This window comes from Typopeltis vanoorti, chromosome 12 (genome assembly GCF_054136105.1).
Source record: "Typopeltis vanoorti isolate ZY-2024b chromosome 12, IOZ_Tvanoo_1.0, whole genome shotgun sequence".
Taxonomy (NCBI): domain Eukaryota; kingdom Metazoa; phylum Arthropoda; class Arachnida; order Uropygi; family Thelyphonidae; genus Typopeltis; species Typopeltis vanoorti.
Window position 1 is genome coordinate 33,278,341 of NC_143560.1, and position 24,336 is coordinate 33,302,676.

Below are 24,336 nucleotides of genomic sequence, written 5' to 3' on the forward strand. Positions count from 1 at the left end.
AGAGGTAATCTTTAAAAAAGCATTGGAAGAATGTTCAGAGGGAATCACAATAAATGGAAAGATTGTTAACAACCTTCGATATGCAGATGACACCGTGCTAATTGCAGATAATATTATGGATCTCCAAAAACTCATTGACAGAGTATACATAGAAAGCCAAAGAATGGGAATAAATATAAACATCAACAAGACAAAATACATGATCATCAGCAAACATCCAGCCTCATCAATGAAACTGACACTCAATGGGAAAAATATTGATCAAGTGTCAAGATATAAATATCTTGGTTGCTGGCTTAATGAACGGTGGGATCCAGAAATAGATATAAAGACAAGGATTGAAGTTGCACGGCAGTCCTTCATGAAAATGAGAACACTATTCTGCAATAAAGACCTAAACATGGAAGTCAGATGCCGAATGCTGAAATGCTATGTGTGGTCTATTCTGCTCTATGGAGTTGAAACGTGGACATTGAAGGCGACAACCATCAAGAAAATCGAAGCCTTTGAGATGTGGCTATACAGAAGAATGCTAAAGATAACATGGACAGAAAAAATTACAAATGAAGATGTCTTAAAATCCAATGGCAAAGCTAAACATCTTGTACAAATAATCAAGAAACGAAAAACATCATATCTTGGCCACATCATGAGAAACAGCAAATACCAACTTCTACAAACTATTTTGATAGGAAGAATTGGTGGCAAAGGAACTAGAGGAAGAAAAAGAATATCACGGTTTGACAACATCAAGACGTGGACAGGAAAGAGCAGTGCACAACTGCTCAGATTAGCACAAGAGCGCAGTTTGTTCACCAAGATGGTCGCTGAACTTCGATAGAAGATAGCACAATAAGAAGAAGAAGATGTGTAATATGTATATGCATGGGTGGTTTGATCAAACAGCTTCTGCTAATGCAAGCCAATCCACAACTGTGAGTATGCTTTGTCAATAACATGCTCATTGTTTAACAATATGGTGAAGAAGAATTCAGTTTCTACAACATCTGAATGAAATTCACAACAAGATACAATTTACACTGAACTTTGAAAAGAATAGCTACACACTGTTTTTAGATGTACTCGTAAAGAAAAACAATTCACATGGAATCTCACAGTGTGATATATATGTGATATACAAAAATAAGAAAGCCTTATTTTTACAAATAAAACTGTATATGAAATATTAATATTTAATGTTTAAGTGATTTTTTATTGTTCAGAATGAGTAAACCTAATAATCTAATTAGAAAATTTTCTTGAGTTTTACTTTGCATACTGCAGCCAAAGAGGTCTGGAACAATTGCAAAGGCAAAGACCAAGATGCAGTAGAGAAGGGAAAATTCGGAAAGTTTAAATCTAGTGATATCATTCTCAAAGATGAACTTCTTTTCTGGCATCCACTTTCAATTGAAACCATCACAATAAATCCAGTCATTAATGCTAATCCATCCACAAACAGCTGTAGATTGTTGGTTAAACACAATGCCCAAAGGGAAACTGTATGGAATCATCTTTATTAGTTTAGGGGATCATTCAATAAAAACTGTCAAAATTACTAATTATAATGAAGAGCCAAAGGCTTCAATTCAGCGACATGAACATATTTAAGTTAAGGGATGTTATCTCATTTTGTTTCTTAGCCGAATAAGAAACTCAAAGAGTTTCATGCCGAATATAGAAACTATATAAAGTTCAGCAATTCCAAGCGTAAGCAAATACCTGGATAGTGCAGCAACTGACCCTTGAAGGTAGTGCAAGCTGAGGCAACTCATAGAAAGGGTGGAGCAAGCTCCAATCACTATTCTTGATATTTACCCATAATGTGAACTTAACTCCTAGGAGCTGTATTATTGTTCAACTTTATGAGAGAAGGTCACTACCCAGACCGGTTTCGAGCTTTTTTGAGGTCTCATCAGTGAGTAGGTAGACCTAGTTAATACCAAGTTTGTAGCGAACAGAACTTACATCCCTTCTATGAGAATTGCCAAGAGGTGTCCTATTAAATTACTAATTATAATGAAGAGCCAAAGGCTTCAATTCGTACAGCTTCACTTCGTAGGCAAAAGTACAGCTCCTAGAGTGCTTAACTTAAAACTGTCAAAATATTATACAGAAAATGAGTTCAGCATCATACTGCTCACCTCTAGACAAATGTTTCATCAAACAAGTTGTTACTTAAAGTGAAAAGTAGGTGTCTACTTCCACAATCCAAACCTAAAATCAGAGGCCAATTTAACAATAAGGTCAATTGAGAGAAAAATTTACAGAATTTTCATCTCCAAGGGTCTGCTATTATAAAGGGATTTAGATACTTAGTTGGGGGGGGGGGAATTCAATAATATGAATTTTCAAAACCTCAGAACCTGATAACTGATATTTTATTGAATAATGTTCTCCAACTGTAATTGTTATGAAGTGTTAAACAGAAATGCCAAAATTCTGAAAACGTTTTGGTTATCCTTGTACATGAAACATTCATAAGTAATGTATAAATAGTGCCTTACTTAATTTTTCTCTGGCTTCATTAAAGGCACTTTCCCAGGTTACTCTCCTTTCTGGTGTTGGAAATAAAACTGTTAAGTTTTCAACTCCTTCCCTAGAACAAGGGAAAAAATAAAATAAAATTTAATTAATTAATTAATTAATTAATAAAATAAATTACACTCCAGAAAAGTGTACTTTGAAATTTATAATTATTATTAACAGATCTCTAATAGGATCATACAATTCATTTTGGAATATTATTTCAGTGCCTGTCATACCACATCTTCAATTCATTTACAGTTTCTCTTTAAAATCACAACCTTTTCCATAATGCATTTTACTTAACCCACAAACCTCATTAAAAAATAAAAAAATAAATTTATTGCTAACTTGCACACAATTTTCCAAGATATCATATTTTTGTGCCCTTTCATAAGCATTGAAAAATCCTTGTCATTTATCTAGTCAGCTTCATTCAACATGCATATATGTTTGCATATAATATTTCTTCTATCATTACACTAAAATTTCACAATCCTGATATCTTCTAACTCATTTTAAACTTTTCCAAAGTCATAAACTTTTTCCAATGACGACATTTGTCCAGATATTGTCTGATCAAACTGATGGAGTAAATATTTTCTTGTCTCTATTTTCTCAATATACTAATAGAACACATGCCTTTCAATATCCTTCACATTAGTGCAACAGTTCATTGTGTCATCCTCACTATTTTTGCAATGCACATCTTGAATTTTCCCTCTTACCATATTATTATTCTAAGATCCCTTGCCTCAATTTCCTACGAATTTTCATTTTCTGAATTTCCAAGTCAAAAACCATATACAAAAATGTACACAAAAGGATACCTTGCTGTAAAGACATACACTGGTGTCCAAAAGCTAAGGACAAACTATACTTTTACCTGTATATGAAAAAATTTTCATGAGTTCAACCAAATGTGGACATAAATTTTTTGTCAGCATACTAATAAATTGTATTACACAAAAAATGTGTTATATTTTTCATACAAATAAAATTGCAGTACGTTTTTGGCAAAAGATACAAATTTCCTAAGGACATAGTTAAGGAATTATTGTACAGTGCTTACAGTAAACTATGCAGAGAGCAATGGCGGCCTGTGAAGTTTTAAGTGGGGGTGCTGCCTATACAAAATAATTTTTAAAAAATTCTTTTTTTCCTAATCAGTAATCAATTTATTAATAAATAAATCTACAGATTTATTTATTAATAAATAATTAATAAAAAAAGAATGATTTTTTTAAATTTTGTATAGGCAGCATCTCCACTTAAAACTTCACGGGCTGCCACTAGCAGAGAGCATTTCAGTATAGAATACATCCACCCTAAACTGTGATGCAGCTCTCACAATGTTGTGTCATGTTTTGTACCAAGTGATTTAGGAGTTCTTGAGGAAAATTGGCCCACCCCACCTTCAGAGCAAAGATAAGGCCTTGTTTGTTTCCTGGAGAGGAATTTCAAGCAGTAATGTGTCCCTGTTATGTTCTATGTGGATTGAAATATGGGGAGCATGCTGGCCACTCAATTTGATTAATATCCTCGGTCTCCAGAAGTATCTACTCTGCTTGTGTACAATGTGGTGTGGCATTTCATCCAAAAAAATGAATTTTTTGCCTACAGCACCATGGAACAATCAAACATGACACCGAAGAATTCATTATATCATTCACCAGTCATAGTCCCTTTTTCTAGAACTTGTAGCTTGGTGCATAAATTAAGAATAATGCCTCTCCCATACCATGACTCTAGCACCACCTTTCAAGAATTCTCGTGACAATAAGCAATACCACTCTCATGGTAGATCAAGTGTCATCTAGAATTGGAGGAAAGACTAAAACGACTCATCTGTAAAAAAAGTACACTAATGTACTTTTTTATGGCTATAACACTACTGAAAATGTGCTCTTCTATGATGAGCTATGCATAAAGGGATACAAATGACAAACCTTCATGGGTGTAAAGGCCTACTTTCCACAGTTTATTTGTAAAGACATCCATGTACCTGTGCTTGAATGGAGCCGAATTGCAAACTGACCTGCCATGGTGCAACAATTACGTTTTGTTGTTATAACCAGAAATCTGTCTTCATGATCCATGGTAGAGCGAGGACGACCACCTTGTAAATGTTGAAACCAAACTAGTTCTAACCTTTATTGAGGTCTCATCAGTGGGAGCCAGACCCAGAAGCGATCTTATCCTTATAAGGACTGACTTAAAGGGGCGAAGCAAGAATGCTTTTCATCTTCCCCGTTATCTGTAGAGGACAGTGTAGGGATAAGGTATTATTGAGTTATTAAAGCTCTGATCATGGCAAGAGGGTAACAGCAATAGCCGAGCCTCAGTTAGAACTTCATTGGCTACAGCAGTGCCATCCATTACCTCCAAGGGTATTAATCCTTCTAAACTCTGCCCCCCGCCCCTCCAGAAGTGATATCAAGGTAACACAGAAGTCATATTTCCATATACAAATAGTCAGAAGGTATCATACCTTATTACTGAACTACTCTGGATTACAAATAGATGTTGAAAGTTTTTCCACTTGGGTATACTATAAATTAAGGATGCCAAGAAATTATATTCTTAGTTTCATCCTTTATCCAAGTGTAAGCAAACAAAGTTTGCACGTGATCAGTAATTTCACGACTGGGCTACTTGTATATAGAGGTCAATGACGTCATATCAATTGCCTTAGCATCCCACGTTGCAATGCACATATCCTTATGGACATGTATAATGCTATGCATTATGGGAAGGGTCACCACCCATATACAAATTGCCAGTTGTGAAGTTACTTCATGTACAAACTTTGTTTGCTTACACTTGGATAAAGGATTAAACCGAGAATATACTATCTTGGCATTTTTAATTTATAGTATATAAACAAGTGGAAAAGCTTTCAATATCTATCTCTAATCTAGAGTATTTTATTAATAAGGGGGTGACACCTTTTGGCTACTAGTATATTGAAATATGACTTCTGCATTGCTTCAACTTTGGTGTCACTTTTGGGTCTGGTTCCCATTGATGAACCCTCAATAAAGGTCAAAACTAGTCTGGATAGTGACCTTCCCATAATGTATAGCATTATACATGTCTGTAAGGATATATGCTTTGCATTATTGGATAGTAAGCAAGTGATATGAAGTCATTAGCCTCTATATACGAGTTGCCCAGTTCTGAAGTTACTTAATGTGCAAACTTTGTTTGCTTACAATTGGATAAAGGATTAAACCAAGAATATACTTTCTTGGCATCTTTAATTTATAGTATAACCAAGTGGAAAAACTTTCAACTTCTGACCTAATGTCCAATCCTCACCTTCTTGTGATGCATCTAATTATTATGTATCTGTTTTGACTGTGAACATATGAGTTGCAATCTGGACTTTGTAAACCAAAATATATTCTGTATTGGCTTAAATCCATAAACAAATATGATGAAATGTCATGCTGCAGAGGCACTGCCAAAATAAACATGGCACTCTGCTATTTTTGTCAGTATACCCCACATTCTTTGTTCTTTAATAAATCCCAATGTTCCTTGAATCAGGGATGGCTTAAACAAGCAAGCATATTTTTTAGGAGCTCTCCAGATAAATAGTATAACAATTTAGTTAAATTCATCAAACTTAAAAAGAATTATTGTCATTCTTGTTATATTATTATTATTATCACAAGGTATATCATCCTTGTGAATATGACATCATGAGGATTTTGAGTGGAGTGGAAAGGGAAGATGGAAGAGACTGACTGACTGTGAGTGAACAAGAGGTATATGGAGAATTGAGTAAACTTGATACTAATAATAATAAATTTAGTTTAATCCTTTATCCAACTGTGAGCAAACAAAGTTTGCACCTGAAAATATCTTCAGGACTGGGGTAAGGTAGTACAACACCGGGCAACTCGTTGCAAAGGTGGAGCAAGATACCATCACTCCTATCCCAGTATCTCTCATAATGCAAAACACATCTCCTTGTGGATATGTGTAATGTTATGCATTAAGGGAAGGGCCACCCAGACTAGTTTTGACCTTTATTGAGGTCTCTTCAGTGGGAGCCAGGCCCAGAGGTGGAGATACTAGGCAGAAGCAATAGCGAGGTCATCTTTACCTAATAAGATTTGCCAAAAGGCGTGCCACCTTTTTATTAAATTACTCTGGATTTAGAGAAAGATGTTGAAAGTTTATTTTTCACTTGGTTAGACTATAATAAATTTAGTTTAATCCTTTATCCAAGTGTGAGCAAACCAAGTGTTGATACTAATAAGGCTGTAGGACTTGATATATCACAGGTTATATGATACATCACTGCATGTTTTTAAGGTATTTTTGAAGGAATGCACCAGGAAGTTGACAACTGTCTTAGCACAGCTTTTTTAATATGAATCTTACATTAGTTCAAGTTCCAAATGAACAAAAGAAAGGCAAGATTGTATTGCTTCATAAGGGAGGTAACATAACTCACGCTTCAAATTGTAGGCCAATCTATGTATTAGGTATTGTGGTTAAAATATTGGAGAAGTTAGTGAGAAATGAGCTCCAGAACTGAGTTGACAACAGTAGCATTCTCTTTGATGGGCAGCACAGATTTGCTAAAGGGAGGTCATGTTTAAGTAATTACTTATTATAATAAGGTGACAGGTGCATTTGACAAGGGAGATGGACATACAGTAGTATACTTAGATTTTGCAAAGGCTTTTGATAGACTGCCACATGATAAGCTGATAGTTAAACTAGAACAGATGGAGTTGGATATTAGATTAATACATTGGCTTTGAGATTTTCTTGTCTGATAGGTATCAGTAAGTTGTGCATGGGGATGCAATATCCCATAAGAGATAAGTCATTAGTAATGATGTGCCTCAAGGATCTGTTTTAGGACCAATGAGAACAAGTTGAAGGTGGGTAAGTTACAAAGTTTAGTTTACATCACCAGTTAATAATTCATTTGGTGATGTAATAATATTTGATTCAAGCAATGCTTATTCCTATATCAAATAATTTCATTTGAAATTTAGAGTAAACTGAATAAATTCCAAATGAAACAATGGGAGTACTTTGAATTTCTGCTCAGATGGCACTAACTAGTCATAAGCATTCACAACAGATTTCAACAAATGCATTTTCTTTTAATGGAGGAGAGAAAATATGATAGAAACATATAAATTAATAAAGGGATCTTGCAATACACACACACACACACACACACACACACACACACACACACACACACACACACACACACACACAAATGGATTTGCAGATTATGACTGGTGGAGGTAAAACTCTCTGGAAATTTACAAAGGATTAAAAAACACATGAGGCAGAGGTTCTTCTCATATCATGTGGTGTGTGTGAAATGACCTGCCTTTCTGTGTTGTGAGTGTTTTCAGTAAATGTGTTCAAGGAGAGATATGATAAGGAATTAAGTATGTGTCGTAAGGACCCTTCCTCAATGAGTCCTTGGACTCCCTGGAGGAACATTCATAATAATAATAAGAAGATCAAAAATTATATAAATACTGAAATGTTAAAAAAGTTGACATTTCTATATTTTAAATATATCTTGTCTTAATCAGTATTAACTTACTGAATTGTAATAGCTAATTCCATAGTGAGAAGATGAGTATTGCTTGTTTGTCTTTCAACCAACTGTCTACTAACATTTCCCAACACATCTCTAAGAGCTTCCTCCAAGACCTGAAATTGAAAGGCTTATTAAGTATAATATTTCAGGACAATGGGTAGTAAGTTTGTGCAGGAATAACAGAGGATTTTCTTAACACATTCACACTGGCAGCATGCCACACTGCTCTGACTATGGGAACTGGCTTTCCATATGTATGTCCCTTCCAAATTGGGTGAGAGCATTATCACAAAGATCATACCACATGCCAGTTTCAACTTTCTTGGTAGAATTTTATTTGTAAAATTAGCATTTGTGAACTGTCTTAATGATAATGAAAATCTCAAATGCAATTCAAACTGATTTCAAGTAATTTATATGTATGCACATACATCTTTATATGCTTTAGAAACTTTACATATCCAATTTCATATTATATTGGTCGGATTATATTAGAAGAAACTGATGAGGCTAGGAATCTTGGAGTTTTGGTAGACAGGAAGTTGAAGTTCAGGGTCATATACCAAAAACTGTACATACAACCACAGAATAGTTGCAATGCTGAAACAAACCCTGACATGCAAAGATAAGGAAGTCATTTTGCTTCTTGACAAGGCCTTGATAAGACCTCACGTGGACTATTGCATGCAAGTCTGGTATTCTGGTTTCCGTGGTGATTCTGATACAGTGGAGAGAGTGCAAAAGAGAGTGTCAAAAATTATATAAGGATTGTGGAATACTGATTATGAAGACAGATTGAGAATTTGTAGGCTGCAGACACTACCAAACAAGAGAAAGAGGGGACGATATGATTGAGACTTACAAACTTCTGAAAGGGTCATATAGAATTTTAGTTGATGGAATTTTTCATTTAATGGAGGGCAGGAAAAGGATAAGAGTGCATCCTTGGAATCTGATAATGAATGTCACCAAGAAGGGAGGGGGGTCTTGATTTTTCTCTCATAGAGTGGTGCATGATTGGAATGAACTGCTATTGGATGTTGCATGTAAAAGTAGTGTGAATGAATTCAAGAACAAGTATGATATGATAGCTGGTGGTGTAGTATGTGACTTCCCTTGATGAGTCCCTGACTCCCTAGAGGTGTCTCTTAATAATATGCTTTGAAGCTGTACCCAACAATTGCATTCCAAACAGGAATTACCAACATATGTTTGGCAACCAAAAATTTGAAGAATGCTAGTACAAATGTATTTAGTTATATACTATGTTTGGTGCTACAATAAAACTGTTTTGCTTGTATGTATTCAGCATAGTGTGCGTGGGAAGGGATGTGTTTTTCATTATATAGGGTCATTTTGATCCAATTATCTGTAATTACACTATGTGTCACTAAATATAGTCCATACACTATAAATGTCTCTGTATTGTATTTAGTGATACAATAAAACTATCTGTTTTTCTTGTTGCTGCACTATAGTGCCTATTGAAGATGGGATATTTTTTTACACTTTAGTGACATTTCCATTCCAGGTTTTGAAAAGATTACATATAGTAAGTAAAAATTCATTTATTCCTGAATAAAGATGAATCCTTCTATGTATATTAAGAAGTAGACTACATCCATTAATCTCCAATAAAATACCAGCATAAGCAAGATATCTATTATTGATAAGATAGAAAACCTGCTTACAAAAAGAAAATATTTGTTCAATGATGGTAGGATTTGAGAAAGAGTGGATAATTTGATGGTGATCAGAAATTATTTATGTAAACAATGCTATGTAAAAAGTGTATGCTGACCATCAGCGAATAAAATAAAATTCTTAGAAAACAAAGCAAAATATAAACAAAACATAGAAATAAATATGCATAACAAGCACAACAAACTGTACAAGATGATTTCCTGCTGCATCAACCTATGTGTATTCCTGCTGTGCCTTGATGAACCACCATTTCATTGGATAATCCCTTCTTTATAGTTATTTACTAAGCTGCCAATATATATCATGTGCCAATATGATGCATATATATGCATCACATTTTGCAAAGAAATTTCTTTCTCTCTCCTCATAAATGGTGTTTTTTTTATGACTATCATAAATGCAAATATGCATGTCTACACATTTATTGGATCACATATTATCTGGTCAACCCCAGTGACTTACTGCACACAAATATATAATATCATAAATGTAAATTATTAATACTTAATTTGCCAGTAATGAAAGTATTTCTATTTGCACCCGTTCTCACTCACTCTTATATTTGCCATTCTCCATAATTACACCTGAACACATATTACACCTTATAGTAATTCAAATATACTAATATAATATTGTCATTAATTACTGTAATCTAATAAATCCTAAAATAAATCTATCCTACCCCATGCTGATTTCATTACACTTAAAGAACCTGAGATCAAGATTGCTGTGAGTTTTTATTTCTACCCAGTATAAATGTATTAATTAAACTACAGTCAACAAATTAAAGAATTCTCAGACTAGAGTAGGAAAATTTAAAAACATTATGAAATTACAAGAAAATAGACATGACATGTGCATGTTAAATTAAAGATGCCAAGAAATTATATTCTGGGTTTATCCTTTATCCAAGTATAAGCAAACAAAGTTTGTGCATAAAGTATCTTCACGACTGTTGCTCATTTGTAAACTTTTTTGCTAGGAAAAAGAAATGGAGAAGCAGTCAGAAAAATTCTTCTTACCAAGATTTTTAAGTGACAATTATTTCTTTAGTGATTAATAAATAAATAAAAAAGTAATATTAAGAGTATATAACAAAAATTGTGATATAATTAACCATATTAATAGAAAGGTGCATAACTACATTAATTAGTTGTTGGAAGTTTTCCACTTGGTTATACTATAAATTAAAGATAGCAAGAAATTATATAATTGATTTAATCCTTTATTAAAGTGTAAGTAAACAAAGTTTGCACCTGAAATATAATCAGGGCTGAGGCAACTCATATATATAAGCTAATAACTTCACATCACTTGCCTTAGTATCCCATAATGCAAAGCACATATCCTTATGGGTATATATAATGCTATGCATTATGGGAAAGGTCACTATCCAGACTGGTTTCGAACTTTATTGAGCTCTCGTCAGTGGGAGCCAGGCCTACCTCTGAGTCTGGCTCCCACTGACATAAGCAAACTTTGTTTGCTTACGCTTGGATAAAGGATTAAACCATGTATATAATTTCTTGGTACATTATTTAGTTGTACACTTCTGACCTTGGCTGTTAATGTAGATAGCCCAATATAAAGCTTGTATACACCTCTTTCACATCATGGGTTGTCTTTGCCAACTACAGAAATGAGGATGCTTCAATGACTGTGTGGAGTAACCAGGAAAGACTAGGTGAGGAACGAACACATCAGAAGTACAGTAAAGGTAACTACAATTACAAGCAAAATACAAGTATGATTAAGATGGTATGGACATGTCATCATCATCATCATCATCATGCGTATCAAGGATTTAGGCCTAGCATGGCCTGTTCCGGCCTTAGAAGTCATCGTTGAATCGTTTAAGAGGACGTCCTGGTTTTCTTTTTCCTAATGACTTGTACTTTAAGACATGCCTTGTACTTAAGGTATGGACATGTAATGAGGAAAAATGAAAAATATGATCGATGAAGTATCATTATGATGGAAATACAATGAAGAAGAAGAAGAGGAAAACCAAAGAAGAGGTGGAAAGATAATCTAGTGTAAGATCTGAAAATGATGATGAGAAAAACCTAGACAAAGATGCAATCTACAATAGAAACCAGTGGAGAAGACTCATCAGAAACAGCAACCCCATATAGAAATGGGAGTAGCTGAAGGCGTTACCATTTTTAGCTGAGTTCAGTGCATATTTCACCTCTGATCTTAGAATGCATGGACCTTCCATCTGTTCATAATTATTTTCTGGTTTTATCTGTTATCAGTAATGAGTTCTGTATATTGCACCCATTATTGTATTTTTATCATCCTTTTCGGATATTATTTCTCCCTTTTGGTTTCACAAGATACATAGTTTTTTTTTCTTAAATATACCTGAGGTTTCTTTCAGCTTTTTGTGTAGATTAAAACTGTCATGCTTTTCTTGTAGAAATTCTGTTTCTTTACATTTTTCATTCATCCAGATTTCTTTTGTTTCTTTGATCTTGTCTTTAATGATTTTCTGAACCTCTTTATATTTTGTTGGACTATGATTTTTATATGATCTGCACTGATCCATGAGAGAAATAATTTTGTCATTTATCCAATCTTTCGTTTCTACTGCTCTATCAAAGCACAAGGTACTGGCACATTTCTCTATGAAGAAAGATTTTAATTTGTCCCATGATTCATCAACCCTCATCACATCATCATTAAGGTTGGTGATTGATTCAGATCTTGACTCAGTTTTTTTCTTTTCTCTGGGTTTTTTAACTTTCCTTGATCAAACCTTTTTTGTTGATGTTTCTTAAGTATAGCTTTCAGCATTAGTTTTAACTCTGTCACCAGTAGATTATGATCAGAAGCAATATCCACCTAGGATAGGTTTTTGTACTCTTTATGGAACTTCAAAATTGTTGATTAATTAGCAAGTAATCAATTTGGTTTCTGACTATATTTGCATTATTATCCTGTGGTGATCGCCAAGTATATAGCTTTTAGAGTGGTAGCTTAAACCACGTGTTTGTGATTATTAGTTCCTCTTCTTGGCAGAATTGAATAAGACAGTCTCCTCTCTCATTTCTTGTTCCCAGTCCATGTTAGCCAACTATATCTCCATTTCTACCTTTCCCAACTTTAGCAATGAAATCACTCATGACAATGTTAATATCATGTTTCTTTGTATTTTTCATTAGTTCTTTTAATTGATCATAAGATTCTTCAATCTCAGTATCATTCTTGTCAGCAGTAGAGGCATAGACCTGTATAAGATTGATATCTAGTGGTTGACCTTTCAGTTTTAATAACATCATCCTATCTGAGTAGAAGATGAAAGTCAACAGTGACTTATTGGCATCTTTGTTTATTATTATTCCAACTCCGTTTTGATGATTGTCTTCACTACTTCCAGAGTCATACATTGTCATGTCATCAACTTGAGTTTTGCCTGATCCTGGCCACTTAACTTCACTCATTCCTAAAATCCCAAGTCTTTTCATTTCCTAGATAGTGTTTCTTAGCTTACCTGCTTCAAAAATGGTTCCGACATTCCAGGTTCCTAGTTTTAGTGGACACACCATTTTGAGTTTAAACATAATGCTCTGCAAAAAACTGAAAATTTTTGTACTGCTTTGAAGCAAAGGTAGGCAAATCTGATCAATTATGAAATGCTGAATTTGAATATGAGCTTAAAGTTTCAGTATCATCCTCCAATTTTTCAAGGATCAAAATCACACTGGAATGCTTATTTTCATTTCCTAAAAGTATATATATGTGAATTTTCCTATCTACCAATGTCATCTTTAACTATTTTCATCAAAAGCATCACCCAAGGCAGGAGAAAAGAAATCCAAATGTGATTTTGCAGAAAGTGGATCTCTAATGATATGCTGTATACATACAACTTCTTGTATATCTGTAGTATATATCCTCTACAAGATTTCTAGGCAATTGTCAATTTTAATTGGTTGTAAAGCCAAATTGGTTGTAAAGCATTCAAATCCATGCAGGGTTTTCTTTCATATACTTTATGATATCATTATTATCAACATCAGAACTCCATGGAATCAAAGACTCATCATGGGAGGTACACACTATCACACACAAAACTCATCCAATCATGCCTTAAACTGATTCAATGTTTCTACATTCACAACACACTCAGGCAATGCATTCCATTCACAAAGAGCAAAGAACCTGCTCCTCACTCCTTTGGTCACACCTTCCTTATACAATTTCCAGGGATGGGCTATTGTTCTATCTCTTCTCTCATTGTAATAAAACTTTCTTCCCAATTAACCTGGTAACAATCCCTGCTCAATTTATATCTCAATCATATCCATGACGCTTTGCAAATTGGCATTCCTCAGTCCGTCTTTGTACTTGCATTCCAAAGACCAGTTACGACTTTTGTGAACTTTCTCTGGACACTTTTTAACATATTGTTATCACCATGAAAACTCAGTAACATAATCTGTCCAAATAATCAATATGGGGCCTGATCAATATAATCTGTGCAAGTGATCAATATGAGGCCATAATCTCTTTATTTCTACACTTCAAGGTCCTCTAAATCATTGCCATTATCCAATGTAATGATGTTCTGATGTGAAGTTGTCACACTGGATAATGTAATGATGTGATGACTTCACAACTTGTGAAATGAGGCTCCTGAATTTAAGCTCCTTGTCCATAACCACCACTCCCGGATCTCTCATCTCCACTACCTCCTTCAAGGTTTCCCCACCAAGAGTATACTTTGTAATCTTGAAACCTTACACTTTGCAACATTGAACTGATAGTTCCACTTACCTGCTGATTCATACAATCTATTCAAGTCCTCCTGTAAGGCCATAACATCTGCTTGACTCTGCATTGTCCTCCCCAATTTTGCAACATCTGCAAACAATTGCATATCACCAGTTAAACCTATCCTAATATCATTAATATACAAATTGAACAACAATGGCTGCACCATTGTTGTTCAATTTGCAGCATATTACTAGTGATTCTCCACTTTCAGGATATTACACCGCTATACACAACTTCCTGATCCCTATCTGACAGCCAGCCATTGATCCATCTCACTGTTATCAACCAATTTCTGTATCCAAGTTCTCACTAATCTCTCTAATACCTTAACCACAACTCCAGATATACAGATTGGCCTATAATTTGTAGCCACAGCCTTCTCACCACCTTTATGCAGTGGAACAATTTTACTTGGTATGTGTTGTTGTAAAACTTTCATTAAACAGGCATACCAATGCTACTGCCAATTCCCCGGAACATTCCCTTAAGATATGTTATCAAATCCTATCACCTTATTGATATCAAGCTTATTAATTTCCTCATATACCTCCTTCACTCAGAATTAAGCCATCCTCCCCTTTTTTCCTCCACACTTGAGTTTCTCATGATTTCACCCTGATGAGGATGGAGATTGTGGAATACCACAATCTTCATCCATTAATATCATGCTACCATACTCATTCTTTTTTCAGATGTGTGGCAAGTAGAACAAAGAATGAGTATCATGCTACCATGTTCATTCTTTGTTCTACTTGCCACATATCTGAAAAACTCTCTAGGGGTTTTCTTGGCTTGATTCACTAATTTCTCCTCATAGTGCAGTTTTGCTGTTTTTACAAACCAAGTCACCTGCCTGGCATTCTCTTTATACCACTCATGAAACTGACTGCCCATTATTCATCTTGTGTTGCCTCCACAGTGTCCTCTTCATCCAAATTTCATGCTTAATCCCTTCTTTCATCCATCTGACACCTACTTTATTCAATCTTTTGATCTTTGGAATACATTCATGCATTAATGGTGTTAAATATATTTTGGTCAGCTCCCACACAGAGAATTTACATACTCCTGTTGAATACCTCATTCCATGCTATAACTCCAAGTGTCTCCTTAGTTTTTTAATAACCACCAGCCTTGTAATTCCACATATATCCTTTTCTATGATGCCTAGTGAAAAATCAGAAAAAATTATATCTGGAAATGGGGTATTTATAGTAAGCAATAGACATCTTATGTTTAAGATGTATGTCAGCAGTTAGAACTGAAAGATGTATAGGAAAATTTGATGTTAAATCAAATGCAAGATATGGTCATATGATATTCTCTGCTGTCATTCATTATCTATAATAATCACATTTATGAAAGAATGATCATATTATATTAATCCTGATCTCAAGATTGAAGATAATAATATGAATTTTATAACTAGACTTTCATTGATTCAAAACACAATTTGCGAGAGGTCCATACAACTGATGCAACAACAACAACATATCATGATAAAGTCATTAATCTACCATGTATTCACAAACTTCAAAGTGAATACATGGTAAGTTCAAATGTGCCCATGCATATTCAAGTATACAATAAATAAATAAAAAATATCAAAATAAATATTAAACATTTATTTCATAATAAATAATAAATAAATAAATATGAAATATGGCTTCAGTGGATGTTCCAGGTTTAAATATATCACTCAGGCAAATCAGAAGTCTGCACCATTGCTCAATCCTCTCTGGCAATATATTTATTCCAATCACTTATTACTATCCATGTAAAAAAAAAAAAGAAAGAAAAGAAAAAAAATCTATCCCTGACTCTTTCTCATCATACCCTTATGCAATTTATATACAGTGGTATCGCACTAATCGGAACAAATAAAAACCATGCTCGTTCGATTATAGAAAAGCTCGGATTAGCAAATTTTCACCCAAGAGACAACAATAACTAGCGTTTAAGACAAAAATAATCAGATTCTAATGGTACATCAATTTAATTCTGAAAATAAATGAAGTAACTGATAGAAAAAAAGCTACTGTACTGTAACGTGAAACTTAAAAAACAATAAAGTACACAAGTTTATTTTGGTAAAAAATTTAGTTTGTATGTACCTGTATTGTTGAGGATTATGATTTAATAAAATTGCATGTACACAAACAAAAAAGTTTCACCAAATAACACAAGAAAGTTTTTTTATTTCTTTGTAATAAAGTCACTGATTTTCTTTTGCTTCTTGAAAGCTAAACGTTTTTCGTAAATGCTTCTTCTCAGAGCTGCATTAGCAATAAAATTTTGTGGAATGGCGTATCATTCTGCTTTGCCCATTCTATACACATATTAAAACTGTCAACTGCCTTTTCATGTTTTACTTTTTTTTTTCTTCGAGCTCTTTATCATCATCATTGTCTTCTAATTCATTCTGTAGCACCATATTTATAATTTCAGCATCTGTTTTGATTTCGAATTCAATTTTGGTTCTACCTGTAATCCATTCCGCAACATCTGTTTGTGAAATTTCAACATCTAGATTTATATTTTTAACCAAATTATACACGTTTTGAATTTCCTCTTTTGGTGTAGCACTGTAGTTATCTTGGTAAATTCTAGATGGCCACGGTTTTTTCTATGACACTAGAATTGCTTCAGGTTCAACAGCTTCCAAGTAAACGTGAACACACAATAAATCAAAATAGGCGTACAGTATAACCATACAATCGACAGTATAAAAAAATACTGTACTGTAATAATAATAAAATAAATAATAATAGTTAAAATAATTATTAAATAAAAATAATTGTACACAAAATAATAATACGTAATAAATAAAACTTTTTTTTCTTTCAAACCACAGTTCGAAATTACTGGAGGGTTCGGACAAAAGAGGTTCGGATTAGCGAGATACCACTGTATTATGCTTGGTTTATATACATTATGCAGATGTTGTATTTTGAAGAATCTATGCAACAAGTAAAGCATTTCAACAATTTCCAAATTTATATAGAATGAGAGAGAGAGGGAAGGAGATAGCAAGATTAGTCAAAATCCCAAACTGGTAGTATACAAAACAGTATTTTAACCAATTTGAACTCCGAGTTAAAAATAAAACAGCCAATCAGAGACTGGAGTTTTCAGGAAAATTTGGGAAGTGAACAGCACCAATGCAGAATCATATTAAAAATGAAGTTACAGGAAAATAAGCTAGCATTATTAACATTCTCCATTTGTTTTTACATGCTGACAATTAGAATACCAAAATGTAAGATTAATTTTTTTTTAAAATGAATCTGTTCCTTTAAGATGGCATGGTCACTTAAACAGAAAGAGAGATGAAATTAACAACAAATGAGGTATTTGAAGCAAAAAAAGAGCAGAGTAAGATCATCAATATCAAGATGAATAGATGGAATTAGTAGCAGAAGAGCAAAATATAAGTACTGACAATACTGGATACCTGACTAAAAGCAGATTAACCTGGAAGAATAAGTTTAAAGCACCACATGATTGATGTTGGCAGAAACTACTAATAAAGAAATTTTAGTTGTCTTGGACTATCTTAGCATCATGTGCTTCTCTTGAAGATATACACTAGAAAATTATGATTTTCTAGTGTGTATCAGAAGGAGAACAAGAGGTAATTTTTCCCTCTCAAAGTTGTATAAAAGAGTGATAAACAAGTATGTTGAAGCAGATATTTTGTTTAATTGGTGGACGGAATAAGTTTAAGGCACCACATGACTGATATTGTGCAAGTTGAAGTGAACCTCTCACACGAGTCTGGAGAGTCCATGAAAGAGTAATAATAACAATATTTTACTACCTGGTGCTGGCAGCTAAGACTTGACAGCATATCACTTATCCTTCCCAAAAGAGCAATATCCTCTTCTAAGGTTTCAATTTCTTTTAGAATTTTTTTCACATTCCGGTCATCCATATTAGCTAAACATTAAAAAATAAATAAATAAATAAAAACTTGAGTGAATTTAGAATTCTTCTAGGAAAGTGAACTATAAGCATGAAATTCAAGAGCCACCTGTTGGTGCTAAATACTCAAACTAGTTTAAAAATAGAGAATGCTAGTGTAAAATATAGAAACCACCATATAGACCTAACATTTTGAATAGCAAGTTAAACTGCACATTTTTAAATCAAAAGATCAACTAAAGTCATATTGTAGTTATCATAGGTCAACATTAAATGAAAAAATAAAAATAAGAAACCAAATCGAATAGAACTTAAACAAAAGAAAAATTGAATTAATGTATATTAGTAGATAAACACATATTTTAAAAATGCAAAAACACAAAAAAAGATCAAACCATTTGGGAATGATTCCAATACAGAGACAGTCCATTTCATATTTTAATCATCATCAGATGTTAAAGAATGAAAGAGAGAGTGAAACAGATTCAATAAATGAGCTGTGCTACCTATTTATATACAATGGTATCAAACATGATCACTGAAGCTCGCTGATAGATAGAGGGCAGAATGATATATAACTTTATTTAACTGCCAATTAGATGAAATAATGTGTAGCCCATGAAAGTTAATTGTTGTTGGGTTGGTTCTAATTGCAAATGATCCTGACAGGCATCATTTAAGCTCACTTTTTTGAATTGTTGATTATTCCCATTGTACTGCTATTCCCATTATTTGGCTATCCTTATTAGATTCTTTCAAATGAGGTTTGCTTTTCCAGTTGCCTTTTTCTGAAGAAATTAGGTACAGGAATGTTGCAGTCTCAATATCCCAGTAATCTGGTGTTCCAATTTAGAAAAGTGGACCCCCCCCTGTATATGGCACTACATCCTATTTGACATGGGAAATGATAAACATTATGACATTGAAAAATACCATTATGACTTGTAAACTTACCTCTGAAAAGATTTTTTAAATTATAGCTTGATTTGAATACTATTTTATAATCTGAGTGTTTAAAGATTATTATTATTAATGCCATACCACCATGGAACCAAAAGATGCATCATAGGAGATACACCCTGTCACACACCAAGATCATTAAACTGTGCTTTAAACTCATTCAATGTGTCTGCATTCACCACACTCTCAGACAATGTATTCTACTCTTTTTCCATGCAAATAACCACTCATTTGCTCATATTCTTCTTATACAGTTGTTAGGGATGGCCTCTTGTTCTATCCTCCTCTCTCCCATTATATGAAAAATTTCTTCCCATTAACCTGGTAACAATCCCTAACCAACTTATCTCTCAATCATATCCCCTGAGGCTTTGCAAATTGCATTCCCTCAATCTGTCATCCCACATTCCAAAGACCGGTGGATCTTCTCCATACCTTTTCTAATATATCCTCTACAATGAAAACCAGGTGACTAAATCAATGCACAATAATCCAAATGAGATCTGATCAACGCTTTATACAATGGAACCATGACCTCTTTATTTCTGCACATCCAAGTCCTCCATGTCATTGCCATAATCCAATACAGTGACTTCATAACTTATACAATGTGATCTCTAAACTTCAGATCCTTGTCCACCATCCATTACTCCCTTCAAAATTTATTTCTTTGCCAAGTGTATACTTTGCATCCTATCAGTGCTTACCAAATTTCAGAACCTTACACTTTGCACTCGCTGACCCACTTATGCAATCTATTCAAGTCCTTCTGTAAGGCCAAGAGCTCCTGAATCCTCATTTGTTTGATTCAATTTTGCATCATCCATACAGTTGCATATCTCCGTTTAGACCCATTCCATGTTATTAATGTACAAGCTGAACAATAATGGTTCCAGCATGATTGACTTTTAAAAAAGTGAGAGTAAATTTCAACTAAATCACAATTAGAAACAATCCCAAAAGTAATAAAATTCAGACCATGCATTCCATCATCTTATTGGCAATTTAAAAAAAATACATAATTACCCTGCCCACTACCTATCAGCCAATCCCAGTGATTTCATATATGAAAAAGCACTCAGTGACTATTTCTCTCTCTCTCTCTCACTCAATCACTATATTCTTTAACATCTGATGATGATTAATTACAAAACAGATGAACACACTATACATCATCCCTAATTGGTTTATCTTTATTATTCACAATGTTTTTAAATAATGTGTTGTCCACTAATATACCTAATGATTTTTAATTTCATTTTTTCTTGTTTCAGCTCTGTTCCAATGGGTTCCTTCTTTCCATTTTTTTTTTTTTTATGTTGACTTGTGACAACTACTCTATGATTCTAGTTGATCTTTAGAATTAAAATATACAGTTAACTTACCCATTCATAATAATAGGCTGGTATGGTGATTTTCTAAATGTAAACAGAACAGCATAAAGTAATCCCAATTTAAAGGTATATAAATATGGTTGCTAGGTAAATGCTTATGTTTTAACACTAGTCTAAGATTTAGTTATCAAGGTGTGGTTCATTCATTTAGTGAATATTTGAAACTTTTTGAATAAAATGATTCAAAAAGTTTCTTAACTTAAATTTCTTACATAATCCCTTGAAAAATATTCATAATTTGATGTGCTTTGTGAATTTTTTTAATAGTATTTAGATTGTAGAACCTAAAACCCCTACATTCATTTCAGATTCTGCAAACTTTTGGCTATAGGATTAAAAAAACAGAATAGAATAATCATACAAGGAATTAGTTTGACTTTTCAGCATTGAAATATCAAAAGTTAAAATTTTTGATTTTCAAAAGTCTATTAAAAATTATAATTTAAAAAAAAAATGCCTTTCGCCTTTCCTTAGACTTGATATAACATGACCAGGCTTTAATTATTAGTCGTTTTTTTTTTAATTATTATTATCACCATCTCTAAGAAATGAATGAACAGGAGGTTCTCGCTAACAAACGTAATGCTCATCAATGAACCCTAACTTATTCACTGTTTCCTCAACCACTACACACACACATATTCAATACAGTACAGTGTGTGTGAATATATATATATATATATATATATATATATATATACACACATATACAATATACATACATATATATAAATACAGGGTGGTTCAAAATTCCATGTACAAACTGTGAGGGGAGGTAGAGAACATCAAAATCAACCATATTCACATAGGAAAGCATGATTCAGAAATGCCCCGAAAGTGATAAGTGGCACTGTTTGCCAGCACTCCAAGTGAGCAATTGGGGCTTCCTCATTAAAGTTTTCGATGTCATACGAAGAACATGCATCGTTTTACGAACGCTCAGATGGCAGACATGCACCTCGTTTACAGGTTAGCTGATGATAATGGATGAGCTGCTGTATAAATATATCGCGAAAGGTACCCAAACAGACGTGTACCGCATCACCAAATGTTTGCGCATTTGCATCAGAATTTTTGTGACTATGGATCATTCAGGGATTGCAGGCATGATAGTGGGCAGCCACAATCGATGCGAAATCCCACCATGGAAGAAGAGGTGTTGCATGCGATGGACAATGATCCAGAGACAAGCACATGTGCCGTTGCCTCTGCTATAGGAGTATCTCGGTCCAGTTACTGATGGCCGAAGATTATCCTCGACGTGTGGAATTCACATGGTTTCTGCAGAAAAGTGTCGTAGACCCGGATTTTCAAACTTCTGTTTTGTTCATGGATGAAGCTTCATTTATTCGCTAAGGAGTCTTCAATCACCACAATGCTCATGTGTGGACCCATGAGAACCTACACACTGTGCAATCAAATGCTGCACAACAATGCTTTGCCATTAATGTATGGGCAGATATCATCAATGACTGTTTAGTCGATCCACAACTGTTACCACCCCCCGACTGGACTCCCAGAAGTATCGGACCTTTCTGAAAGAAGTTCTGCCAGATTTACTGAACAATGTTCCAATGACTGTGCATCGGTAGATGTGGTTCCAACACGGCAGGGCTCAAGCCCGTTTTGGCATTTCTGTGCATCAGTATTTGGACAGGTCCTTTGAGGGCTCAATGGATTGGGTGTGGTGGACCTGTCGCATGGCCCCCATGCTCACCTGATTTATCGAGCATCGATTTCTTTCTGTGGGGAACCCTTAAAGTACGAAAATTTCACGGTGTACGAAACGCCTGTTGCCTTTGACATGGACCTTGTGGCAAGAATCTGCATCGCCGCTGCTAATATTTGGGAAACTCCAGGTATTTTCAAAAATGTACAGCAATCAATGCATCGTCAGTGTCAGGCATGCATCACTGCTAATGATTGTAACTTTGAGCAAATGATGTGAAACCATATTATGAATCTAACTACTATTAAACTGTTCAGTTTTGCCTAATAAATTTTTTACACTACTTACTGCCTTGTGTTATTTCTGTATCTTTGTGTCCCTGTTAGTACCTTCAGGTGGTGTTTCTGGTAATGCATTCCTATGTGAATATGGTTGACTTTGATATTCTCTACCTCCACTCAAAGTTTGTACATGGAATTTTGAACCACCCTGTATTTATATATATGTATGTATATTCAAATACAGTACAATATATATATATAGTACTGTATTTGAATCTATATATTGCTCATCTTGAATCACACTTATTCTATTTAAATGTTTATAATCTTGTCTGCCACCTCCTAAGGAAATCCTAAATGTACTGACCATCTAAATCTTAGCTTTTCTCTACACAATATACATATATATATGGTGACCAGCCATATATACAAATATATATATATACATATTCAAATACAGTACAATATATATATATATATATTGTTGAAATTAGGATTTACTCGGGATGTATACATTTATAAAAATAAATTTAACTGACTAGAACCCGAGAAAGTATAACAAAAACCTTTAATACATCACAACTAGTTTCATCGGTGATCCGACTTCTTCAGGTGAGAAATAAAAACATAAGACATAAAATAACACGGTAAAAAATGAACTTTACAGCTTAATAAAAAGCAGAATAATAACAGTCATATTTGAATAGACGTGACATCTCCTACAGTAGAGCACGAGCGAGCGCCCTTTCCAGTCATGTCCTTTTCTCGGCAAACTCTAACCTTGAAGAACAGCCACATCAAGTTGATTGGGAACGCACTACTAATTTATATATTTGCAAGGATGAATTCGAAAGAAGAATCATCGAATCAAAAGAAATAGTTCTGGACCCTTCACATTTAAACAATAATCTTAGCTACAATTTACCCGATTCCCATAGCGCAGTAATCCAGTACTGGCGCTCAAAAATTAGCTGTCGCACACATTCTACTCATGCCAACGGTAGCACGCGGTCACCTATTCAAATATGACTGTTATTATTCTGCTTTTTATTAAGCTGTAAAGTTCATTTTTTACCGTGTTATTTTATGTCTTATGTTTTTATTTCTCACCTGAAGAAGTCGGATCACCGATGAAACTAGTTGTGATGTATTAAAGGTTTTTGTTATACTTTCTCGGGTTCTAGTCAGTTAAATTTATTTTTATAAATATATATATATATATATATATATATATATATATATATTGCTCCTCTTGAATCACATTTATTCAATTTAAATGTTTATAACACCTAGGATTAACTCTATTTACATATTCTTGAATAATATTCAGACAAGTTCTTTTCTGTCTTTATTTTTAATATGGTTCTGTCAATTGATGTTATAAAAAATTAAATCCTCTAAGTTTTCATAGAATTTTCATATCAGTGATTTCCTGTTTTTCACCCACTGTTTTGTTTCTAACCTAGTGCTTAAATTCAGATGCCAAAACTAGTTAACCCACTATTC

The 24,336-nt window shown here is 33.9% G+C and overlaps 1 protein-coding gene across 1 annotated transcript in view; it reads right to left on the reverse strand.

Annotated features, from left to right (window-relative positions):
* LOC150100673 (rho guanine nucleotide exchange factor 17-like) overlaps positions 1-24,336 on the reverse strand; it is a 425,511-nt gene that overhangs the window by 137,846 nt on the left and 263,329 nt on the right. The window contains exons 10-12 of the mRNA XM_090401857.1: positions 18,423-18,541; positions 8,120-8,229; positions 2,508-2,599 (exon numbers count right to left, since the gene is read on the reverse strand). Coding sequence (XP_090257983.1) covers positions 2,508-2,599; positions 8,120-8,229; positions 18,423-18,541 — 321 coding nt within the window. The remainder of the gene's footprint in view (positions 1-2,507; positions 2,600-8,119; positions 8,230-18,422; positions 18,542-24,336) is intronic.